This window comes from Epinephelus moara, chromosome 21 (assembly GCF_006386435.1).
Source record: "Epinephelus moara isolate mb chromosome 21, YSFRI_EMoa_1.0, whole genome shotgun sequence".
NCBI lineage: Eukaryota > Metazoa > Chordata > Actinopteri > Perciformes > Serranidae > Epinephelus > Epinephelus moara.
The window spans coordinates 24,708,022-24,729,243 of record NC_065526.1 but is presented as its reverse complement, the minus strand read 5'-3'; the positions used below and the strand labels follow the sequence as shown (position 1 = coordinate 24,729,243).

At 40.3% G+C, this 21,222-nt stretch overlaps 2 protein-coding genes across 5 annotated transcripts; both read right to left on the bottom strand.

Annotated features, from left to right (window-relative positions):
* Positions 1–397: 397 nt before the first annotated feature.
* Positions 398–14,418, bottom strand: atcayb (ATCAY kinesin light chain interacting caytaxin b). Of its 4 annotated transcripts, XM_050032671.1 has the most exons (15): positions 14,125–14,418; positions 13,609–13,818; positions 11,525–11,547; positions 10,669–10,775; positions 9,441–9,499; positions 9,123–9,350; positions 7,887–8,045; positions 6,076–6,178; positions 5,085–5,216; positions 4,855–4,941; positions 4,504–4,602; positions 3,014–3,049; positions 2,851–2,898; positions 2,386–2,432; positions 398–1,154 (listed from the first exon to the last, which is right to left on the bottom strand). In XM_050032671.1, the coding sequence occupies exons 4-14, from the start codon at positions 10,743–10,745 to the stop codon at positions 2,393–2,395; spliced, it is 1,068 nt and encodes a 355-aa protein (XP_049888628.1). In that variant the 5' UTR covers positions 10,746–10,775; positions 11,525–11,547; positions 13,609–13,818; positions 14,125–14,418; the 3' UTR covers positions 398–1,154; positions 2,386–2,392. The 4 variants fall into 4 exon arrangements, 3 of the variants coding, with proteins under 3 accessions (XP_049888628.1, XP_049888627.1, XP_049888629.1); XR_007569079.1 differs by lacking the exon at positions 11,525–11,547 and having other exon boundaries at positions 2,808–2,898; XM_050032670.1 differs by lacking the exon at positions 11,525–11,547 and having other exon boundaries at positions 14,125–14,415.
* Positions 14,419–16,703: 2,285 nt separating this feature from the next.
* LOC126382592 (excitatory amino acid transporter 1-like) lies at positions 16,704–21,222 on the bottom strand. Its single transcript, XM_050032539.1, has 10 exons — positions 21,006–21,222; positions 20,696–20,833; positions 19,174–19,381; positions 19,025–19,067; positions 18,858–18,933; positions 18,524–18,698; positions 18,113–18,346; positions 17,832–18,026; positions 17,406–17,540; positions 16,704–17,163 (listed from the first exon to the last, which is right to left on the bottom strand). The coding sequence occupies exons 1-10, from the start codon at positions 21,193–21,195 to the stop codon at positions 17,028–17,030; spliced, it is 1,530 nt and encodes a 509-aa protein (XP_049888496.1). The 5' UTR covers positions 21,196–21,222; the 3' UTR covers positions 16,704–17,027.

The following is a 21,222-nucleotide window of genomic DNA, read 5'->3' as shown; positions in this document are numbered from 1 at the left end:
AAATATTCATTTCATAATTTGTTCATGTATATATATTCATATGAATTTGCACAATAGACTATAAATATTACAAGTAGAAACGTCAATGAACAGTTTATCATGAGTTCATGTATTGAGCTACAACCTTGTGATCACAGTAACATTGCATATAAAAATAAAGAAAGGTCACCTCAGCAGAGTTATGTCCTAATGATCCCTATGGAGAGCAACACAAGACTGTCAGGTGACACAAAGAACACTCACACACTCATAAATCATTAATAACTCTGCACGTTCAAAACATTATGGACCAAACTGGAAACTGTAATGTTAATTTGTTCTGCATCAGAAGTCAAGGCTGGATATAAGAGGTGATTAACTGCAGCATGACAAAAGCTTGTTTTAGTTCGTTTATTCATTTCTTTTTTTACAAACAGTAAATGGCACATCTTCATAAATAACACTTTTAAGCAATTAATTTGACTCTCTCTTTAAATATATTTAATTTCATATGTAACAATGTATGTTTCCCATCTTGCAAAAGTACCTTTTAAAATATGATGGCGAATGACCTAAAAACTGACAAAAACAAATGAGACAGAAGGATTTAAACAAGCATGCCACCTGCATATCAAACTCTGGAAAACTTAAAAACTGTAACGCACATTTGCATCAGTAACATCTACTGTAGGTCTAAGAAGAACAATATCATTGCACATTATTTTTCAGTAAATGGCCATTAAACCAAACAATACCCATGCCACTCATATCAAAAACCAAACATCTGTGCAAACAACTTTCCTCAAAAATATCTATACAAGTATGTACATTTTGAAACAGACAATATTCCCCGGCTTTGTCGGAAGATGCTTGAATGTTAATCCAAGTCCTTAATTTTTCATTTATATAGTTGAAGTCATGCTGTAGATAAAGCTCAACTTGACATGCAGGGAGCAGATACTTTGTGATTTAGTTAAATCTTATAATGCTTTGGTGTTAATTAACTTGTAGAAGCAAGTATATCAATGAAAATAATGTTTTTGAGAAATGATTGTCTTGCAGCTAATGGATCCAGTCAGGAGATGTAACCCTGTGCAACAAGCATGTGATGGCGGTTTTGGCTGGCTCCCATTTTAATGATTGAATGTCCCCCATTGGTTCTTCAGTTTAAAGCTCTGTAAAGAAAATACAGACAGTTTAATTAATTTGATTTCTCTGTTACCTTTATACGCACAGTCTAAAAGATGTCATTTGTGCATCTCCTCAAACACAATTCCTGTAAAACCCTTAAATGTGGCAGTGTGTCAGTGAGCATGCACTTAATATAAACTAAATCTCACTTGACACGAGCCCATTTATTTTCCCCCTGCTTCCTCCCTTGGCATTTGGTTAAGAGACGGTGCCCCTGTTCATTCCTGGGATTTCAGCCAGTCCTATGGCTGATAGCTCCTTTGATATATGGAGACTGATAGGAACGGTCAGCAGGACGGCACAGAAGGGGGGGAAGCTTCTAAAATAACCCACCCTCAGAGCCTAACCCACTCCGACCTGCTGTGGTGGGTATTTCCCCCAATTTCAGGACAGGCTGCGTGTGTAGATCAATCTGCCTTGGTTGTATGACCCATTAAAAATAGCATTGATCGGTTGTGTGCAGGCAGGCTTAAAGAGATTAGCAGCTGTGCTTTATGTAACATGGGTACGGGGGGAATATGATGTTTGAGGATCAGCTAACATTTCTTGGACTGACACGCAGTCTGAATTTAAAGAACTGAAACATGACTTGGCAAAAAGGAAAATGAGCTGGACTTGATGACTGACAGTAATCATACAGCACTATATCTTGTGCTTCAGCATTTGTTCCAATGAAACTTTATGTTTGTAATCAAAGGCTCACATTTTTTTGGGCAATTTGCATCTTCATCAAAGTGAAGAAAGAGCGATTAATCAATAATCAGAATAGTTGCAGATGCATTTACTTTTGATCAACTAATAATCAAAGGTCTATTTGTGACTTAAAATGAGTTGCATATCTTTTTAAAAGAAGCTTTAATTAACTGAGATTTGAGTATTCCCATTCTTTCTGCTTGTGGCCTAACATGATTCGGTGCAATGCTGTAAATTGGATCTCGGTGCCCCTGAGCTGACAACTGACCCTTTGGACCTTTGGTCAGTGACCCAAAACTCCAGAAAGGCAGTCTTCCAGCATTTCGTGGATGTACTGTATCGTGTCTCTTTTGCACACATAAGCATGAACGTGTATGTGTGTGTGTGTGTGTGTGCGTGTGTGTGTGTGTGCAGAAGAGAACATCGCCCTGTGTGTCAGAGATTAGTTACAGTGGGCTGACATTACAAACCAGTCTGAGTGAAGTTTGTTGGAAAGGCAGTTATGTCAGTGAGAGCCCTTACCTTAATGTCAGATGTCACGACCAACATCTGCTACCATTGACTTTGGCCTGGAAATGACAGATTAACGTTAAGCCTTAAGAAAATATAAATATTTATCTTGGTTATCTGGCCCATATTAGGCTGTGCTTTCTGTTGCCAGAATATATCCATTTGGCTTAAGAAGTTGCTCAAACTTAATTTGAAGAGATGAAATGCCCAGGCTGATTTTCTATTCAGCCTTTCACTGTAAATCACATTTTGTTGATACAAATGGAGAAGTTTTCTTAATTCAGTCTCTAACTGACTAATAAAAAAAGTTTACTGTGTGTAAGTGAGAGTGAAATGTTTCCAGACTTTTAGCAGCCATCAGTATTAAATAAAAGAATAAAATAGCTTCACATTTCCCATGTTGTAGTGCTGAAGTAGAAAAGAAAATTATCCACCTAAAATTGGCACTGGACTGTATGTACTGCAAAATGGGGTCACCTTTCTTTAGGCAGTGTCGAGTTTGTCTGCTGCTGCTCTTGCTCAAGTCTGTAAGTAAGACAGGCAAATATTAATAATACCAATGGTATACATACAGGGAAAAGAGTGGGCAATACAACTTTTTTTTTTAACATGGAATTTAAAAATAAAATCTACTGCTCACCTTTCTCTTTGTGTTCTTATCTTCTCCTCATCATATCTTTAAAAAAAGAGACCAAATGTGAGAATGATGTGCCATTACATCAACATACTTCTCACCAGCAATATGAAGAAGCTACGAGGCTATTGCAGTATGCTACTGCAGATCATAGGTTTACTGTGTTTAAGTATTCACTGCAGAGCTTCCCAAAGCCTCAGGTTAACTCACCAAGCTGAAACTATTGAATCCAACAGGGGCCTACAGTTTGATTAAAAACCAGTATCAATACAAATATCAGTTTTTACTTTTTCGAAAATCCCTGTCTTCTGTAAGCTCGTGGCTGTCATGGTTTCTTTTAGTATTGGTGCTCAGGTGTTGGCCACAAAAGACAGAAAGTCTAGAGAGTGAATGCTCAACCTGTTCTCATCCCAACTTGTCAAATACTGACAATTTGCCAGTGGACCTAAACATCAAAATGTAAAGTGCGAGGCAGCCTCCTGCGTCAGTTTTGGACATTCACGGATGGCATCTCAATTGATGCTTGTCGCATGCATTGTGTCTTTTCAAAATACATTTCCGTTTTCACAGGAAAGGTACAGTTTCTGCTCATCACATGCATACACTCTTTTTCAAAATAAACCTACAACACAGGTAAAACACCACATTTTGTATGTATGTAGTTAGGTTTGGAAAAAAGCATCATGGTTTGGCTTAAAATGAGTGCTGCTCCTACTAAAGTATGTCTCATCACGTGACGTATTGTCATGTGACATCTGTCACTAGTGTAGCATGCTGCACTCTTACACTACGACGTTATAAAAATAACTCCATTAACTTTTGGTTTCACATGGGAAACAAACAGCAGGCTTATGTCTTGGTCTTACATGTAGTTGCTAGTGGTGTCAAAATTAGCCGCCACCTGGTGCATACCATACTGCCATGAAGAGCGTTTCGGTGCGTTGGTGTCTGACGCCGACATCCACTGAGAAAGCGGCGGTATTTGACAAGTTGCACACTATCTCATAGGCATGTTTGTGTTGGCGGGGACACAGGGGCATTTGTCCCCCACCCCCATAAAAACATAGTAGCAGAGGACTTTTATTTTGACAAAAATAAAAACAATTCCACCATAAACTGATGCACAAATTGGTGCATAAAATTCACCAGAATACAGGAAATTAAGTGATTGATGCTGAAAATATTCAGATGATAGACCCCAAAACTAAAAACCCCTGGTTTGATTTGTGTCCCCCCAATGTCAAAACAAAACCCACACTCTTGCACTGTCTTGGTCCTCTGCTGTTTTAGTTATCCAATAACTTATTCATTAAAAGAAACTGTGACAACTATACATTTGAATAAATTCTAACAATTACACAAACTTCAGGTTTAGTTCGACCACTGTGCTATGAGCAGTCTCTCAAGGAATTATTACAGTAAGCATCCAATACATAACATAACCTGTTACATGTTTAGTGTCTCAATGGTGACCCTTGGTGGCTCAGACTACTTACTGCAACACACACTCTGGGATCTGCACATGCTCCATGGGGATGATTTGGCTGAGTTCCTCCAAGGTGTGAACGTAACGGATCTTATCCATGAACTTCACACTGCAGGGAGCATCAACAACATGCAGTTAATGTCAAATTATCCAGTCTGAACACTTATATGTCAGTGTTAAGGCCAGGCCTGGTCGCACAACTCTTAATGTTCTGTGATAGTCTGATAGTCTATATGCAACTGGATTATTATGACACAGCTCCTTAACTTATCTTTTTTTTTAGATTTGTTTAGAGAAGAAGTCCTCTGCAAGTCTTTAACTCAAGGGATAGACTAATGGACTGTAAGCCATGTATCCTCACCTGATGAAAGGTCTTGAGATGGCCAGGACGGTCCGGATGAACCACGTTGGGTGAGCGATGATGAGACACTTTAGATTCTTTCTCAGTCTGCAGGAGACATTCAAGTATTTGTGATGTTTCTCATAATGTCATTGTATCATCATTGGCATCAACATTAGTTTAACATTCTTGACTACATTCTCATTACCATCACATTTGCCCAAACTGTTCTGATTTTATGTCTGTCTTACTTCCTGTCAATCATCTGATAGCACTTCTTCAGCCAGCTGATGCCGGGCATCTTCCTGCGAGGAGTTGCTCCGTTCAGGTAAATAATCATATAATCTTCTGCCACCAGCAGCTCCAGGCTACTCACAACGTACCTGAGGACGAAGCCAACAAGCTCAGATCTGACTCAGACTGTGCAGGAACACATAAGATGAAAACACTTCACTTAAAAGAATTCTTGTTCACATTAAGTGGATCAGGATCTGTGCTGCACAAAATAATGAAGCCAAAACAAGTGTTTAAACAGGGTTCCTTGGGAATTATGTAACCAAGTCAGGTGCCTCTCAGCTCAAGGAAAGGGACTTTCCAAGGGAGAAAAAAAGACTGGAGCACATTCATCAAGCAGATGTTTCAACACCACTGTGTCTTCGTCAAGTCAGAAACTTCACTTTGATCAAGACACAGTGGTGCTGAAACGGCTGTAAATTGATCGATGGTCTCCAGTCCTTTCTTCTCCCTTGAAAAGTATATTCATCTTTCATTTCTAGCATTTAGGGTGCATAATCATTTCAAACAAGACTTGACATGCATAATCCATAGAAACATTTTTTCCAGTCATGTGTCTTGATCAATTACACAGTGATAAAAGAATAAAGCAGAAGAATAATGTTACAGTATGACAAGGCTCATAATACAACATGCTACTGTAAAAGACTCCCTTAAAGCTACAGTAGGTTCCTCTGCCTCCAAGAATCCACGGTGTCTGAATGAAAATAACCAATGACAGCCGAAGAATCTTTAACATAGTGTTAATCACTGCTCTTGCACTCTGCATGTTCGCCTGTGTTCGTGGATTCTTGCAAATGTCATTAGGAGCACCAGGAGGAGCCAGAGGAACATAATTGTTTTTCACAGGTTATCTGTCTAATGTACTTCTGTCTGGATATAGTGACAGTTTGATCAATTGTTCACATTTTACCCAATATAACTTCATGAGACCAGAAAAGACCTTACAGGAAGAGATTCTCCATGATGTATGTGTAGTCCTCACAGCCGCTGTCAGGCAGATAGCAGGCTGCAAACACTATGATGGCATTCAGACCCTCTCCATAATAACCTGGGAGAGGAGAGAGACATGCATTCAGTATGATGGCTGCTGCATTGGCACTCGTGTGACACTGGCTGCTTTGAAAAGCAGCTAAAAGCTAAAGAAAAATTATCTGCCTGAATTATTTTATTTGCATGTTGTATTTATCAGTTGCTCAGTTTTATCGCTTTCAAAGTCGCTACACAACTTTTCTTTATAATGTTTGCTTCCATTAATGACTTTCGTTTTAGAGTTGTGTACTTTTTACATGCTTGTTGTGAGTGGGTGGTTATGGACTGGCTGTGGTTAACATCATTAAACATATTTTCAGTGTGAAGCACGAGTTTCCCTTGTGCATGAAATGAGTCATATAAATGTTTTTTTTTTTCCTTTTGCTCCATTATAAGTTCTAATGTCATTTGATGGTCTGAAAGTGATTTCAGGTTTTTCCATCCTGAAAAATTATTAAAGTCTGGGTGAAAACTTGTAGTAACCAAGCAACAACTTCCAAGGCTGAAATGAAGTGCTAAAAACTGCAGTTCCTCTAATGGCCACTTGAGGCTGGCTCCAAGAGCGAGTCATTCCCCTTAGACCGACCGCCATGTTAAAATGCTCAACTTTACAGCAGAATTAAACATGTTTACAGCCTGGTACAAAAACAGTTTTGGTCTCTATAGCTTATTTCAACATTCATGACAACTTTACGAGGGGTGAATTTTTATATAACTCAGGCGTTTACATTTTATTAGGGCTTAAAGTTGCGCATGATTGAGGGCATTGCTGCTTTGAGTGACAGGCTGTCTGCAAGGCGTTGCTCCAGTCTATGAATCAGATCCACTTCTGGACCAAGTTAGGCAGAAAAAAAAACAAGGTTGTTATGGCTGAACAGTCGAACTCGAGGCTTTAAAGCGGGAGTCCACAAACCAATGAGTGATGTCACAGTAGCTACTTACATTATTTTATACAGTCTATGGTAAGCTATTCAAAAGTTGAGATTTTCAGCACATACAAAAAGAGTTTGCACACCAAAATCTAACCAAATGGTCTTTTGCTAGTTTTTACAGCTATCATACAAAGCAGATTTATTAAAGTTTCAGTTTTAGGCCTTCTTCAGGATTGATTTTTTTTTTTTTTTTTGGAAATGAGTCTTAATCAATTCAGCTGTATTGTTAACCACTTGAAAGACAGGAGTCTTCAGAGTTTGCTACTGAAAATCTCATAGTGCCACTTCCTAATATTAAATCTCAGAAGTGCACAAAGTAAAGAAAAAAGTATTATTTCTATTGTTTTGCCCAGGGTAGACAAAATAATAGAAATACTTGTCAGTAAAGCACAATACAATTCAACAGCACCACAAAGTGGAGCCTCCAAAATGACCATACAGTTGAATCACCAACTCTCTAAGACAGTTTATAGAAAGCATAATATTACCTTTGTGACAGTAGTATTTATTGCAGGACTGTTGTGTAAGACTGTGTAAATTCCTGCTGAAAGTGTCTATTGAACCCCCAATCAAGTGTCTGTCTCTATACAAGTCCTATCCACACGTCTGCTCTCTTTGTTGTACTTAAACTACCCCAGCTCTCTTTGTTCAATCCTTTGATGAGGGCAATTTGTCTTTCTTTCAACCAAGTTAATCACATTTGGCAAAGCTGTTTTGAAACGCACACACAAGCCCAAACACAAAGACACTTGGGTATTTGAATAAAAATACAGACTCGCAGATTCTTTTACTAACCTCCATGTGTGACCACCCTCAGGTACGGTCTGATGACCTGCATATCAATCCGCTGCTCCTGGTCACCAATGATCACTGTTCGCCACAGACGACCAGATGAGTCTCTCTCCTCTTCACTTTCACCTGGAAGACGCTTGGCAGTGGCCACAGGAGTGTCGTCTAGACACAAGGTGACACAAAGATGGTTCAGTTGTTTAATCTCCCTTCCCCAACTGCCTCAACATTTCTGAAATCATATAAATTCAGCATGAGGCAGATAAGGATCAAGGAGCTTGAACTTGCTGTCACTGTTTGCTGTAAAACTTGAATCGCAGCAAAAATCCTGTCCCTGTCTTCTTGTATTGCTTCTAATGGCATTACTGCAAGTGATTAAGTTAATGACCTAGCCTCCATGTTGGAAACAGTCGCACAAAAACCAAGAACCCCCTCCAGCCAGGTCAAAAATGTTCTCATTTCACAGCTAAACAGTACACTAAAATATGTTTCTGTAAATATTTGAGGCAAAAAATACACAATGCAGTAACAAAATCATGATTAATATTTTCGCTGCCTAATTTGACAGTCTGACCGCAGTTCGTGAGCAGTGACTGATATGATTGACAGCTGTGCTAGAGACTCCTCGGCTCTGATTGGTTGTTTTCCAACAGTCATGGTAGATTCTAGCAAATGTCATTAGAAGCAGTAGGAGAAGGAGGAACATGATTTCTTTCACAGACTGTCTTATGTGCTTCTGTGAAGATGTAGTGACAGTTTCAGCAAATAGGACAAAAGTGATTTTTACAGAAGTTACCAACTGTAGCTTTAAGATTAAAACACAATGTAAGTATTTACTTTATGAGAGTTTTTAGAATATCATTGGCGGTATCGCTGTACTGTACCACTGATGGACACACAAAGGACAAGGCAATGATGGAAATATTTCCTGAAAAATGAAAAACATTCAGCTGCTCTGGACAGAAACTGGGCAATTAAGAACAACCTTGACTCTGGAGCCATGCAGTGATTACAGCAAATCAGTGTTTGTTTTCATTTTTGCTGTATTTGACAGTTGGCAGCAATTTGTGACTGGACAGCCAGAGGAAGATGACATGTGACGCCTGAGGCAGGGCTCAAATCAAGGACACTGCAGGTAACATGACTTGCTTCTCAAATAAAGTCCAACATGCATCCCTGACTTTAAAATTTGTACCTTCCTCAACATCTAAAGTTTCCAATATCATTTGACCTCTGTCTGACCTTCCCACTCCAGCTCGTTGCCATTGTTGATAAACTCCAGCGAATCTGTCTCGTCAGGAGTCTCGATGTCGTCTACGTTGATGTCCAGGTCATCGGGCGTTTCCAGAAACTCATCAGAGAGCACCGAACCCTCGCTCTGATCCAGAGAGAGGCTCATGTCGGGGGCCACCAGAGTGCGGCGCTTACGCTGGGCCATGGTCTCGCCCACATTGAGAGTGGTTGGCGGATCTGGACAGGCAGGCCAGGAAATATGTAACTCAAGGGATAGTGGGGGGGGATATAAATATATAATTAAAGCTATGCATTTATTCCACTTACTGTTTCTGATGTCAGTGAGGCCACATGAAGAATCAACGTCTCCATCCTCTGGTAGTGGCCTGAAGAGAAAGACATGAATATACAGCATATATACATTAATACTATGACACTGAAACAGTGTAAATAAAAAAATAAAATTGTTTTTTTTTTCTAACTGTAAGTTAATATTTAACATTAATATTAAATTCCCATGATAGAAAAATTAAATAAACTATAAGGTATGAGCAGTCATTTCTTACATTTTCGCTCTTACTCTTTTGTTTATGGAGCAGTGCTACTGTTATTTAATAACAGCGTGCCCTTGGAAACAATATGTGTTGGGTGAGAAAGCAGCACCAGTAATTACCATCTCCCCTCTGACATTATAATAAGACAGCTGAACCCTCAGCGCCGGGGCACAAGAGGGCTAGATTATAGTAGATAGCACTCGTACAAACACACACACGTATACAGACACAGACGTTAACACAGACATGCATGCATAGACAAACACACCCTAAAACACCACAAGTATGGGCGAGCTGATGGAGCTACTGGGATAATTGCTGTTATTATGTTGTCAGTAGCTTTGTTGAGGTGAGTTAAAGACGGCACCAACAGATATTCAAGAGGAGATTAAACAGCGGGGGAAAGAAAAACAATTTTAAAGCATTCCCAAACGTTTCTCTATAAGTTTCTCACGTTTGAACTGTCTGCTATTATGTTCATTGTTATACCTACCCATTACCCTCCCCTTATCTAATTTCATCATTTGTGTTGTGTTAACTTTCGCCAACTGAACCACCAGGATGCCATTGTTATATTATCATGTGGCTTGCAGCAGATAGACATCAAACATGGATGACACTATGTAATAAACTGTACATAAACATGTTGTAAATACAGTGGATGTCCTTAAATAACACATGTCCTCTGCTGTACAAATGATTGTCGCCAGTAAAACAGTGGTTTACGAGCTACTTTTCCATTGTGGACACTGTGACTTGTTTGACTTGTCCTCTTTTATTCTCTGTGCTTGCTGCTGTTTTGCTCACTGACATGATACACAACATAATCACGTAATACATCAAGGAAAGAACACACCTGCTGCCTTTCAGCATTCAACACACGTGACTAACTCCCCATCATAGCTGGGCCTGTTTGTCAAAGCCTTTGCACAAATCGGACAAATTGCTCACACGCACGCACACACACACACACACACACACACACACACACAGAGGAGTACCTTGGGAAGTCTTCATCCTGCCACTCGTCCTTTACCTCCATGCTGTCCATGCGCAAAGTAGCTTCTGCTGTACCCATCCTCTGCCAGGGAGGACGGGCTTCAGCTCACTGTGGTTGACAAACAAATGAAACAATGTCATTCAGCAGGAAGCCAAGTGCTGAAACATTATTAAAAGATACAGTGCTCGTGGCTGGCTTAAAGGCACACTCCACCCATTTTACACATTTTACGCAACCCTGATGATTTCATCAGGATTATCTGAATTTTGATACTGAAGTGAGATAACCTGACGACAGCCAGCCGGCGTTACAAACTGAAGGTGTGGAGTTTGAAAGACGTGGGTGTTTACCAAACAGGGAGGGTTTAAATGAAACACGCTATCCAGTGGCTTTAGGGGAAATGTAGGATTCAGTGCTTTTGGAGATTGAACTTATTGCTTTTATTGTTTTTAGTCTTATTTGTATTTATTCAAATTTACATTTTGCATCTTGCATTTTTTTGTCCTCTTGTTTGAACTTTATCCTAACTCTACCTTAGTTGAACTGTTGGTTAGTAACACTGGCTGTCTGTGTATCCCGTTTTTGCTCTTGCTTTGCTTGTTAAAGCACTTTGTAAACTCTCTTTGTAAAGTTCCTATGTGAATAAAATCATTATTATTATTATTATTATCAGTAGCAGTATAATTATTACTATAACTGGGAGTGAAAAATTATTAAGGATTAAGGATATTACAGCCTCCTTTTCTTATATTTTGACCATTCCTTTTAAAGTGTCTCTTGAGTCCAACAAGCTTATGAAAGCAATATACTAAATCACAGGACCACCCATTAAATAGGCCATGTAAAAGCTGACGTACCCAAAATATCTTGCTTCTGTGAGCTGTAATCAAGTGGTTTGGAGAGCAAAGAGAAAACATAACATTGGTGTAGAGAAGAATCCAACCAACAATCCTGCAAAATCTTAAACTTTTATCCTTTACTAGCAAACATAACACACAGAAAATGTGAGATCCAGTGACAAAAAAAGCCAGTCCCTTAAAACACTGGTGCTTCATTGCCATAGGTAATTATTGTAAAATACATTTTCACTTGTCATAATAAACACAAATAGTTCAAATAAGTCCCTGTAGGTTTGCTGTCCCTACAGCCCCGGAGAAAGAGACAAAAAGAAAACACCACATTGCTCACACAGCCCCTCAGGGCGATACCAACAAATCATACGAGCCTCCATAAAGCAGATAGTCATCTGTACTTCCATATTTTACATAACCAAATCAAAAATGACCAAAGCCTCCACCCAATGCTGCACGTCCTTGTCTTGATATGTGACGTAAAGCTTTCCTGTGTCTCGTGTTTGTGTCTGTTGTTGCAGGGTATCATACAAGGATCAGTCATGCACAGAATGAACATCATGTGTGGGTCTCATGTCAGAAATGTGTGCATGGGGGGGAGGAGTGCCCTTCCTACATCACTTCTCCCGGCCAGAGTTCATACTGCAGCAGACGTTACCACAGTCCATTTGTCCACTGGGATGGCACTGATGTGCTGTAGCGAGACACATCAGGGCCTATATTGGAAAAAAAAGGGGTCTAAAAGGCATATGCCCTGAAGCCAAATGCTGCTGGAGCTGCTGTGTTGTGATTGGATTGTAAGTGCTGTGGGAGAATGGTGTTTACACTGTGCTGTCCTGTAAGAAAGATGCAGTGTTTGATGTGAGCTTGATGGGGAACTCCTTAAACGACACTTTAATAAAAACCCAACACCTTAAATCACTCATTGAGTGGCCACCTCCTGTTCTCACACTTCTTTTGAAGAAAATAAAAAAGCTTTGTGAAACACATTGATCATTTTCCCTGCTAAATTAAGAATGACAGAGGGGAGTGACTCGCTGAGAATTAAGTGGAAAATTCACACGGAAACAGCAGATCCGTGCGTGTGGTTTGCTGTCTGTGCAGATGTCTCTTGCCAAGGCTCAGCTGCTTGTACAGTGAACTGCCGATTGATGGACACAAAGTAATGTTGCAGCAGCACGTGTGCGGTAGGGATTTGAGTCCAGATGGCAGAGCAGCCTTCATTTCCCAAACACTATCTCGTGAGCTATTCACTGCATTGTGCCTGTAAAACCAAACACCTCATAATCTGTAACAGAGGTGGAAAGCAAATAACTGAAAATACTCAACATAGAGAAGCTATACTTTAAATATTTTTTTCTCATTCTGTGACATACAGTAAACAAAAGTGAAGCAGTGCATGGAACATCATAGGATTCCTTCCTCCTCGGCATTATGAGATCATTTACGTGGTTTGCGGCTTGGAGATAAGCATCATTAAAGCAACTGGTGATAAAAGGCAAGGCAATGTATCATGATCAAGTACAGGCATCCTCAATTTGTCTGACTGCAAGAACCCCCCCCCGATGTTTGGCATCAAATCTCATGACATTCATATTTATTACTTAATGAGCAACAATCACATAACAGTTTAACACTTGAAAACTCAGCTAATCCATTTCATCAGGGCTGGATGGCTGTGGTCTGATTAGAATAAATCCTAATGGGTACACAAAAGTAGGTGACCACCTTTTCCCAAATGAGCCCAGTGCACTTCAAGCCAGTAAGAGGAGCAAACAGACACATATATATCTACTGAAAAATAACAATAAGTGCTCTAAATTTGACAGGAAAACTTGTTCGTGACGGTTGCTTAAGAAGCTGATTGAAATGTTACATTGCCAGGGCCTTAAAATGTGCAGGAAAGGAAAAAGCTATTCTGTCACGACTGCCATCCCTCCCAAATCTGACAAACGGAAACAGACACCATTTCAGTAATTTGATTCACAAACAGCAGCAGCATGAAACAAAGCCTTAAATATCATGTCACTGATTGGGAATCTGCCTCCCTGAAGAAAAAATAATTGAGTGTGTACAGGCAGGGTACTCACCTGCTGTGATCAGGAAGACTTCCTCTGTGCCGTTTTGAAAGCTTCCCTGTTTTGCTCTCAGTTGCTCCTCTTTATTTTATTCCACCTCCTCCTTAGATCTGCCTGAGCAGAGTGTTGATCATCACTGTTTACATCTGCATGTGGGCTGCTGGAGGATTCTTGCTGTTCACTGAAGCGTCAAACAGAGGCTGAGAAAGAAATCGTGTCCCCCTGTAGAGAGGAGAGCCGTCAGGAGAGTCAGGGTCACCAAACAGCAAACACCATCCTGCTCTCATCTTTTCAGTCGCCTGTGCCAGTCAGATGCAGTGTTGCTTTTTGGACAAAAGATAATCCTCCCCCTGCGCTTTTAGCTCATCTCATGATGATCACTCTCTATCTTTACTTCTGCTCCTACTGAATCCCCTCTGCCACCCCTCCTCCCTCTACCAACACTGATGTCCCCACCCCGGGCTCTAATCCTGATGTGATGATGTCACCAGTATGTGTTATGGTGGTTATGTAATCACACCTGCCTACCTTCTCTTTGATTCTCTGAAGCCACAGGGAGTCAGGATCAGCTGTTTTCCTTCTCCTCACGTTCAGTCCGTTTTGCATCCATGGTTTGACGTGTGTCTGTCCTCCTGCGAGCTGCGAAAGATGGACGTTTCTACTTCACTGCTGTTCCCTGGCAACAGCATCTTCCTCCCTCACATACGCGGTCTCTCGCTCTCTTGCTTTTTCTCACCATCTCTTTTAAGCTCTCTCACTCTTGATGAAACCCCTCCTCCACATGAATTCCCCTCCTTTTCTCCTGCTCCAGAGCTGTGATGCTCACACCCCCTCCTTCCCCTCCCTCCCTTTCTCTCCTGCTCTCCTCACAGCTGCACTGAGCTCTGGGCGATGTCAGTGACACGGAGTGGCTTCTCTCTGGCATCACACTCATCGCCCAGTGGGGGCAGCCTCAGTTTTTCTATTCTTCTCCTGCCATTGGCTGCTTGGCAGAAAAATGCATTTCGGGTGTGTTTACTGTTTTCTATTAATAACGCTACTTTGCACAGCACAGAAATACTGCAACATGACCAGACTTGTGACTAAAAGCATTTGTGTTCCCACAGATCCGGTACTGTTGAGAGATGTTGAAAACAGACCAGATAGCTTTGGGTGTTTAAGAACATACCAACATTGTTTTAATAAGTTCTCATGGCCTATTTCAAATAAAATCTTGCCTATCTTTAATCTTGTTTGAAGTGCATTGCTATCGAAAGATCTTGGAGTTCTTTTTTTAATAGTCAAAAATGTAAAATTATCTTTTAATGGGGTGTTTAATTTCCCTGTAACTGTACAACTGTGCACTCCTGTAGCTTTTTGCAAAGGAAAAACAAAACACAATCATGTTTCAGTTGCAGGCACACACTGTATTGTGTTCACAGTCATATAGTGCAGTGCCATAAAATATTAAACAGTCCTATATGTGTTTATATGCATTGCCAATGTCTAACTGGGTCACTGAGATATCCTTTGTCTTGCATGTTGACAGTCCTGACACCAGAGGGTGGTAGAGTGTTCCCTATGAAGGACATATCTGCAACACTGCAAGGACACAGTGTACTACTCATCACGTTTAAGATACATGGGTTGGACTGACCTCTTGATGACCTCATGGCCTGATGTCATATTTGACAGGGTTAGTGTATTTAACACCCGGACTTATGGGCTGTTTTTCACAAAGTCCCCTAGACCAGTGGTTCCCAACTGGTCCAGCAGGGTCAAAATTTATCCTTAGTCATTAGTTCAAGGTGCCACAGTTTAATACATTCAGCGTCATACTTGCATTTGGCCATGTCATTGAGCTTGCTAGCTTGCTGTCTCTGTCAAATAGCTGTCCGTTTGTCACTCACTCTATGGCAGAAAACAGCACTTCAAAATAAAAGCTCTGCGCTGGAAATTTACTGTAGTTAAAAATTAAGTGTGTTTTTTACAAACTTGACACATTTGTGAGTCATTTGCGGTCCATTCAGAATGGACCCATGACACACTTTAAACCGCGACCCACCAGTTGGGAACCACTGCTCTATACTATTTAACAATAGTTCTCATAATAGAGTTCCCACACTTGCTTAACCATCTTATTAAGGACTTTCCAGGCCAAATTACCTCAAATTCAAGGACCTAACATGGCAGAGTTTGAGACACTGATCAAGGTTAATTACTGTTACAACACTGGGAATTTTATAATGACAACCATCAAGCTTTACAGAAGCCCACAGACAACAACTGTGCTGTGTTGCACTGATGGCAGACAACATTGTCTCCTGCCTTTTCAAACACAGCACTTAATAACAATCACTGTTGCATGCACCTGACCGTCACACCTTCCCCAGGCAGGTGGCACATGAAACAATGACACAATTGTTGGAGACACTCGTGCAGATCGTAGCCAGATCGTAGCCTACATGTCTAACATGCAACGGCAAGCTCTGGAATAGCTTGCCGTTGCATGTTAGACATGCAGAATCCCTGGAAAGGTTTAAATCATCTTTAGAAACTCACCTTTTCTTGTTGGCTTTTGAACCCGCTGTGAGCCAGACTTGACTTTGTGTGATATATGTATGCTCTCTCAGGTTTTTCTATGTGTAATTGATGTTGTTTCTAACAGTCTGTCTGTTTTTTTTTTTATATTTGTTTCTGTTTTGGTATTTTGTATCTGTTTTTATATTTTGGGTATTTATCATTCTATTTGTGTGGTATTGTAATTTTCACAATGTTCTTGTAAAGCACTTTGGTGACTTGCATCTTTTTAAATGTGCTATAGAAATAAATGTGACCTTGACCTTGACCTTTTTACTAATGTTAAGTAAAAAATATCAGAGGAACTTTAATTTTTTTTTACGCACTTTCAATGACTCATGTCTATTCCTGTCTGATTTAAAAAACTATGGCTTTGATTTCCTGTCAAAGTCAAACTTTCAAAGATTTCAAGGACAATTTCTCTCTCTATTAAACAAACAAACAAACAAAACAACAAAAAATATACTTACCCAACCTATATGTTGTGACAAATGAGACAAATCTCTTTTGTCACAATCCACAAAGTACACTGACCTGTTTCTCTCGACAGTAAACATGTTTTATTGGAATTTTATCAGCGGGGAATAACGGCAGCCACAGGTTTTATCATGACATTTAAAATAAGGTGACAAACCAATTCACAGTCCTCTTCCACTAACATGAACATGAACTTTTTTCTAAAGCGCTAAAACATGTTCCTTGGGAAAACTGTCCTTATTGCAAGCTAAATGATTACAGGCTGCTACTGTATACTGGGTAGTAAAATCTATTTAGTATCAATTTAGCCAAGACAAAAAAATAATGTTATCATGTAATAACACATCACATAAATATTAGCCATTGGACACAGATCCTGTCAAGTCTCATGATGCTCACAACTGGGAGATTTCATCCATCAGTCTTTTTTCTGCAGAGCTGGAGGGCTGCAGCTCACATTTGGACAGATGTTGCACTACACCCACACCGATACAATCCCCCAGCACATTGATGGTAGTCCTCACACGATCCCTATCAACAAACAAGAAGATCTGAGGTTATAGCAGGAGCTTGCTGGTGTGATTTGATCACAGCTACACACAAGTTTATGGCGGTGACAAAAAGTAAAGTTACAGGATACTTCGAACTCCATGTCTAACCCTAACTTCAAACTCAAAATCCTCAAACAGACCTTTGAAGAAGTGGAGATCAAATGATCAAATGTTTCCTCACTCTCAAAATCTCAAACTGATATTAGTTGCATGTGCACTTACAGAATCCAATCAACCATTATGAGCAGTGAAATGTCTTCAGTGGGCAGTCCAGCCGACTCCAACACAATCACCATGGATACCATGCCAGCCTGTGGGATGCCTGCAGCTCCAGTGCTTGCAGCTGTGACAATCAAACTGAACAGGAGAAACAGTGATGGTTATGTAATGTTAGTCTTGTTTGTGCATAAGAAAACAGCCACAACCCAATAACCTTGCTCTTAGGCTTTACCAATCATGTTTGTGGATCCATGAACTGAAAGGTAACATTTTAACAGTTTAAGCATCAAGAAGAACTCAACTCTAGAAATAAGTCCAATATAAGAGCAGTACTTACTCATCGTCCTCAGTAACTCACAGAAGCTGGTACATGGACTGAAATACATATATATATTTGAACAGTCTGAGCTCAGTGTGTTTTGAGCTTACCTGAGTGCAATGATTTGACCCAGGTTAAAATCAATATTATTAACCTGGGCAATAAATAACGCAGCTACAGCTTCATAGAGTGCTGCACCATCCATGTTCATTGTGGCCCCGATAGGGAGCATAAGGCGTGTCACTTGTTTGTCCATGTTGTGATTTTCCTCCATACAGTGGAGGGTAACAGGTAGGGTTGCAGAACTGTGGAAAAAAATGATGAAGCCATTAACACAGTGGTCATGTGTCTGCTATGGGTTTAATGACATTAATATAGGTGTTAGACTCACCTTGATGAAGTGCCAAAGGCAGTGGTAAGAGCTTGGAGTAGACCACCCATGAAGCTGAAGGGGTTCTTACGTGTGACAATAAAAAAGATGAGAGGAAGGGTGATGAGGCTGTGGATCAGGAGGCCAATGAAGACAGTGAGACCATACATGGCAACTTCACTGCCTATCTCTCCTGCGTCTGTCATCTTCACAATCTGTCCCGCCAGTAGGAAGATGATTCCCACTGGGGAGTACCTGTGATACAGAGGGGAGGCACGGCAGAGGACAAAGGGAGAGGGAGAGACTCAGTATTGAGGGAGTCACTGAGTATGTCAATATTGAGTATGTCAATATTGATAGCTAATATGAATTAAATGGCACATTCACACAACACACGGCCAGTTCATCTTCAGGAAAGCTTCCTATGCTTACCAGAGGACTATGCTGACCAGACGCATAATGGCTTTATTCAGGCAGTCAAAGAAATCCCTCACAGGTTTTCCCTCACTCTCCATACTGCCGAGGACGAGGCCAAAGGCAACAGAGAAGCACAATAGACCCAAAATATTGAATCCATTTGCAGTGCCTGGCACTGGCACTCTGTCATCTATAGAGATCCAAGGGAATGTCGTTAAGACAAGTTGTGTAGTGCCAATGTAACAATAATGACAATCAGACAGATGCCATATTAATCCTACAATGGGTTAGACAAACATTTGGTTTTCAGTCACAGGAACAGAACAAAAAATAAAAACAGGAATCTCACTGTCTTTACTGGTCTCAGTCGTATTGACACCAAGACTCTTTCCTGCTGAATCACTCCTGGAGTAAACTGTTTTATACTAGATAAAACATATAAGCAAATGTTAACTGTTAGTAAGTATGAAATAGTGACAGTAAAAATATAAAAACAAATCATAGCCATTGCCTTACCTTTCTGAAACAAGCCTCCACCAGATTTGAGGGAATCATGTTTCTATAAACCAAAAACACTCATTAGGTGTTTTATATGCCAACTGTATCAGTACATGTTGCCTGTAATTTACTCTGAAAAAGTGTCCTTGGAAGAATTTGACACACACCTGATTAGATCAAGAAAGGAATCCACTGTCTGCACAGCCTCTGTATTACCACTAGAGGACACTGAGTCAGCAGTGGATGATTTTCCTGGTTGGATAAGAATGGCTAAGGAGATGCCAGTGAAAGCACCAATCAGTGTGGTGACCAAGTAATAGCCGAAGACCCTTAGCCCAATTTTCCCAAAAGCCTTCCTGTCCACAGATGACATTACTGAAATAAAAGAAAACGTCTTCAGTACAATAGTACATTAAATATACATCTTTCATGTAATTGTAGTAATTCAAATACAGTGATACATATGTTGGGTTTGATAACTTATTATATTAATAAATTATATACATGTAAAATAAGAACCACCGATAAAGGGGGCAATTTTAGAAACATTCTTTGAGATGTATGTACAGTTAGAGCTCAGGTAGGCAGTTTAAATTTGGCATAAATGTGCAAATTCACATAATAAACTTTGAACATATCGTAATTCAAATGGACAGAGAGAACAGTAGGCTTCTGCACTTCCTCTTGGCTCTGTTTCTTAGGTTTAAGTCCATGACGAGAGACTTCGGCCAATCACAGGTCATTTCAGAGAGAAGGTGTTCCTATTCTACAAATGCAGATACATTTGTGTCCCTTTTGTGGAGTCCTGACTCAGTGGCGGACAATCATGCAGACAAAGGGACCTGACAGTCTCAACACCCCACCAGCTCAGTGAACTTTCTGTTGCTGCTGTTACACAGGTAAGACCAGGTGCTGCAGCTGGCCAAATTTGAGCTGCCACAGCTGCCAACTGAAGTGCATCACTCAAGCTGCAGCTTGCTCTCCTCTCGGGGAAACAGTTCACTATGGCACGGAGCGAAGTGAAGGGATGGTGGGGTGGCTAACGCTAGCTACCTAGTTCTTGTCTCACTTGTGGTCTGATAAACGGAGACAGAGAGAGAGCGGGGCAAAGAGGAGCTGAGCTAATGTGCCATGTGCAACTGTACTAAGACATAAGATTAAATAAATCAATGTATGAGAAACACTGTGTTACTAAAGCACATACATGCCTGTGGTCATCTGGTGGGAGGTGCTTGGAACCAGAAGGGTGTATTTTCAGATTCTGCCTTTTCTAGATTTCTGCCTACCACAGATTTAAGAAAAAATGTTGAGGCCCTACACACAGTAATTTAAAGAAAACACCTTGATTGATTCTCAGCTTGAAGAGTGAACTGATCAAGGTCATAATATCAAACTAAAATTAAGGTGAAAGGTTAAAGACAAACTAAACCTAATCTACAATGTAAAGTAAAAAAGAAAAAGCTAAAGTAAAGAAAAGTAAGGTGTTCTGCACACAGACAGAATTCCACCTTAAGGCTTAGTAACACCTGCAACAGCCGCTATGTTGGCTTTTAGTTATGTCAACCGTGATGATTATTATCAGAGTGCTATTACAATGAGTACGATGTGGGTCAAACCATTTCATAATCAACTGATTAAAAATCAGGCTTGAATGTCCAGTTTAACCAAGCCAGAATGTGTGGATCTAACCTGCAATCACACTGGAAATAATGAGAGGAAGCACCAACATCTGCAGGATTCTGATCAGCAGCTCTCCAGGATAGGTTAAATATTTTACATCCCTGGCTGACATATTAATTTGTCGTAGAGCAAAGCCCAGGCCGATCCCTTAGAGAAACATAAATACAAGGCAGCAAGTCAGTGTATCATTGAAAGGGTGAGTTAAAAATATCAAATGCAGAAGAGCCAATACACAGAGCAGTGCACAATGAGTAACGGTATAATAAAAACATTTCAGACTTTACAGGAGAATAAAGTACAGTGTTTGAAAACCACTTACCTAATGCAACAGCCGCCATTGTGAGAACAACGAAAGCATTTCTTTTGAGGAAAGCCTTAACATTAGATCCATTCTGAGATAACGATACATGACCTGAGGTCCTACTACATTTGTTGTTTGTTTGGTTTTCCTGGGGTTCACGAACCTCCACTGAATCCAACACAGACAAGTCATCGGAGCTTGACAGCATCTCTTATGTGATTAGTCCCAACAAGTA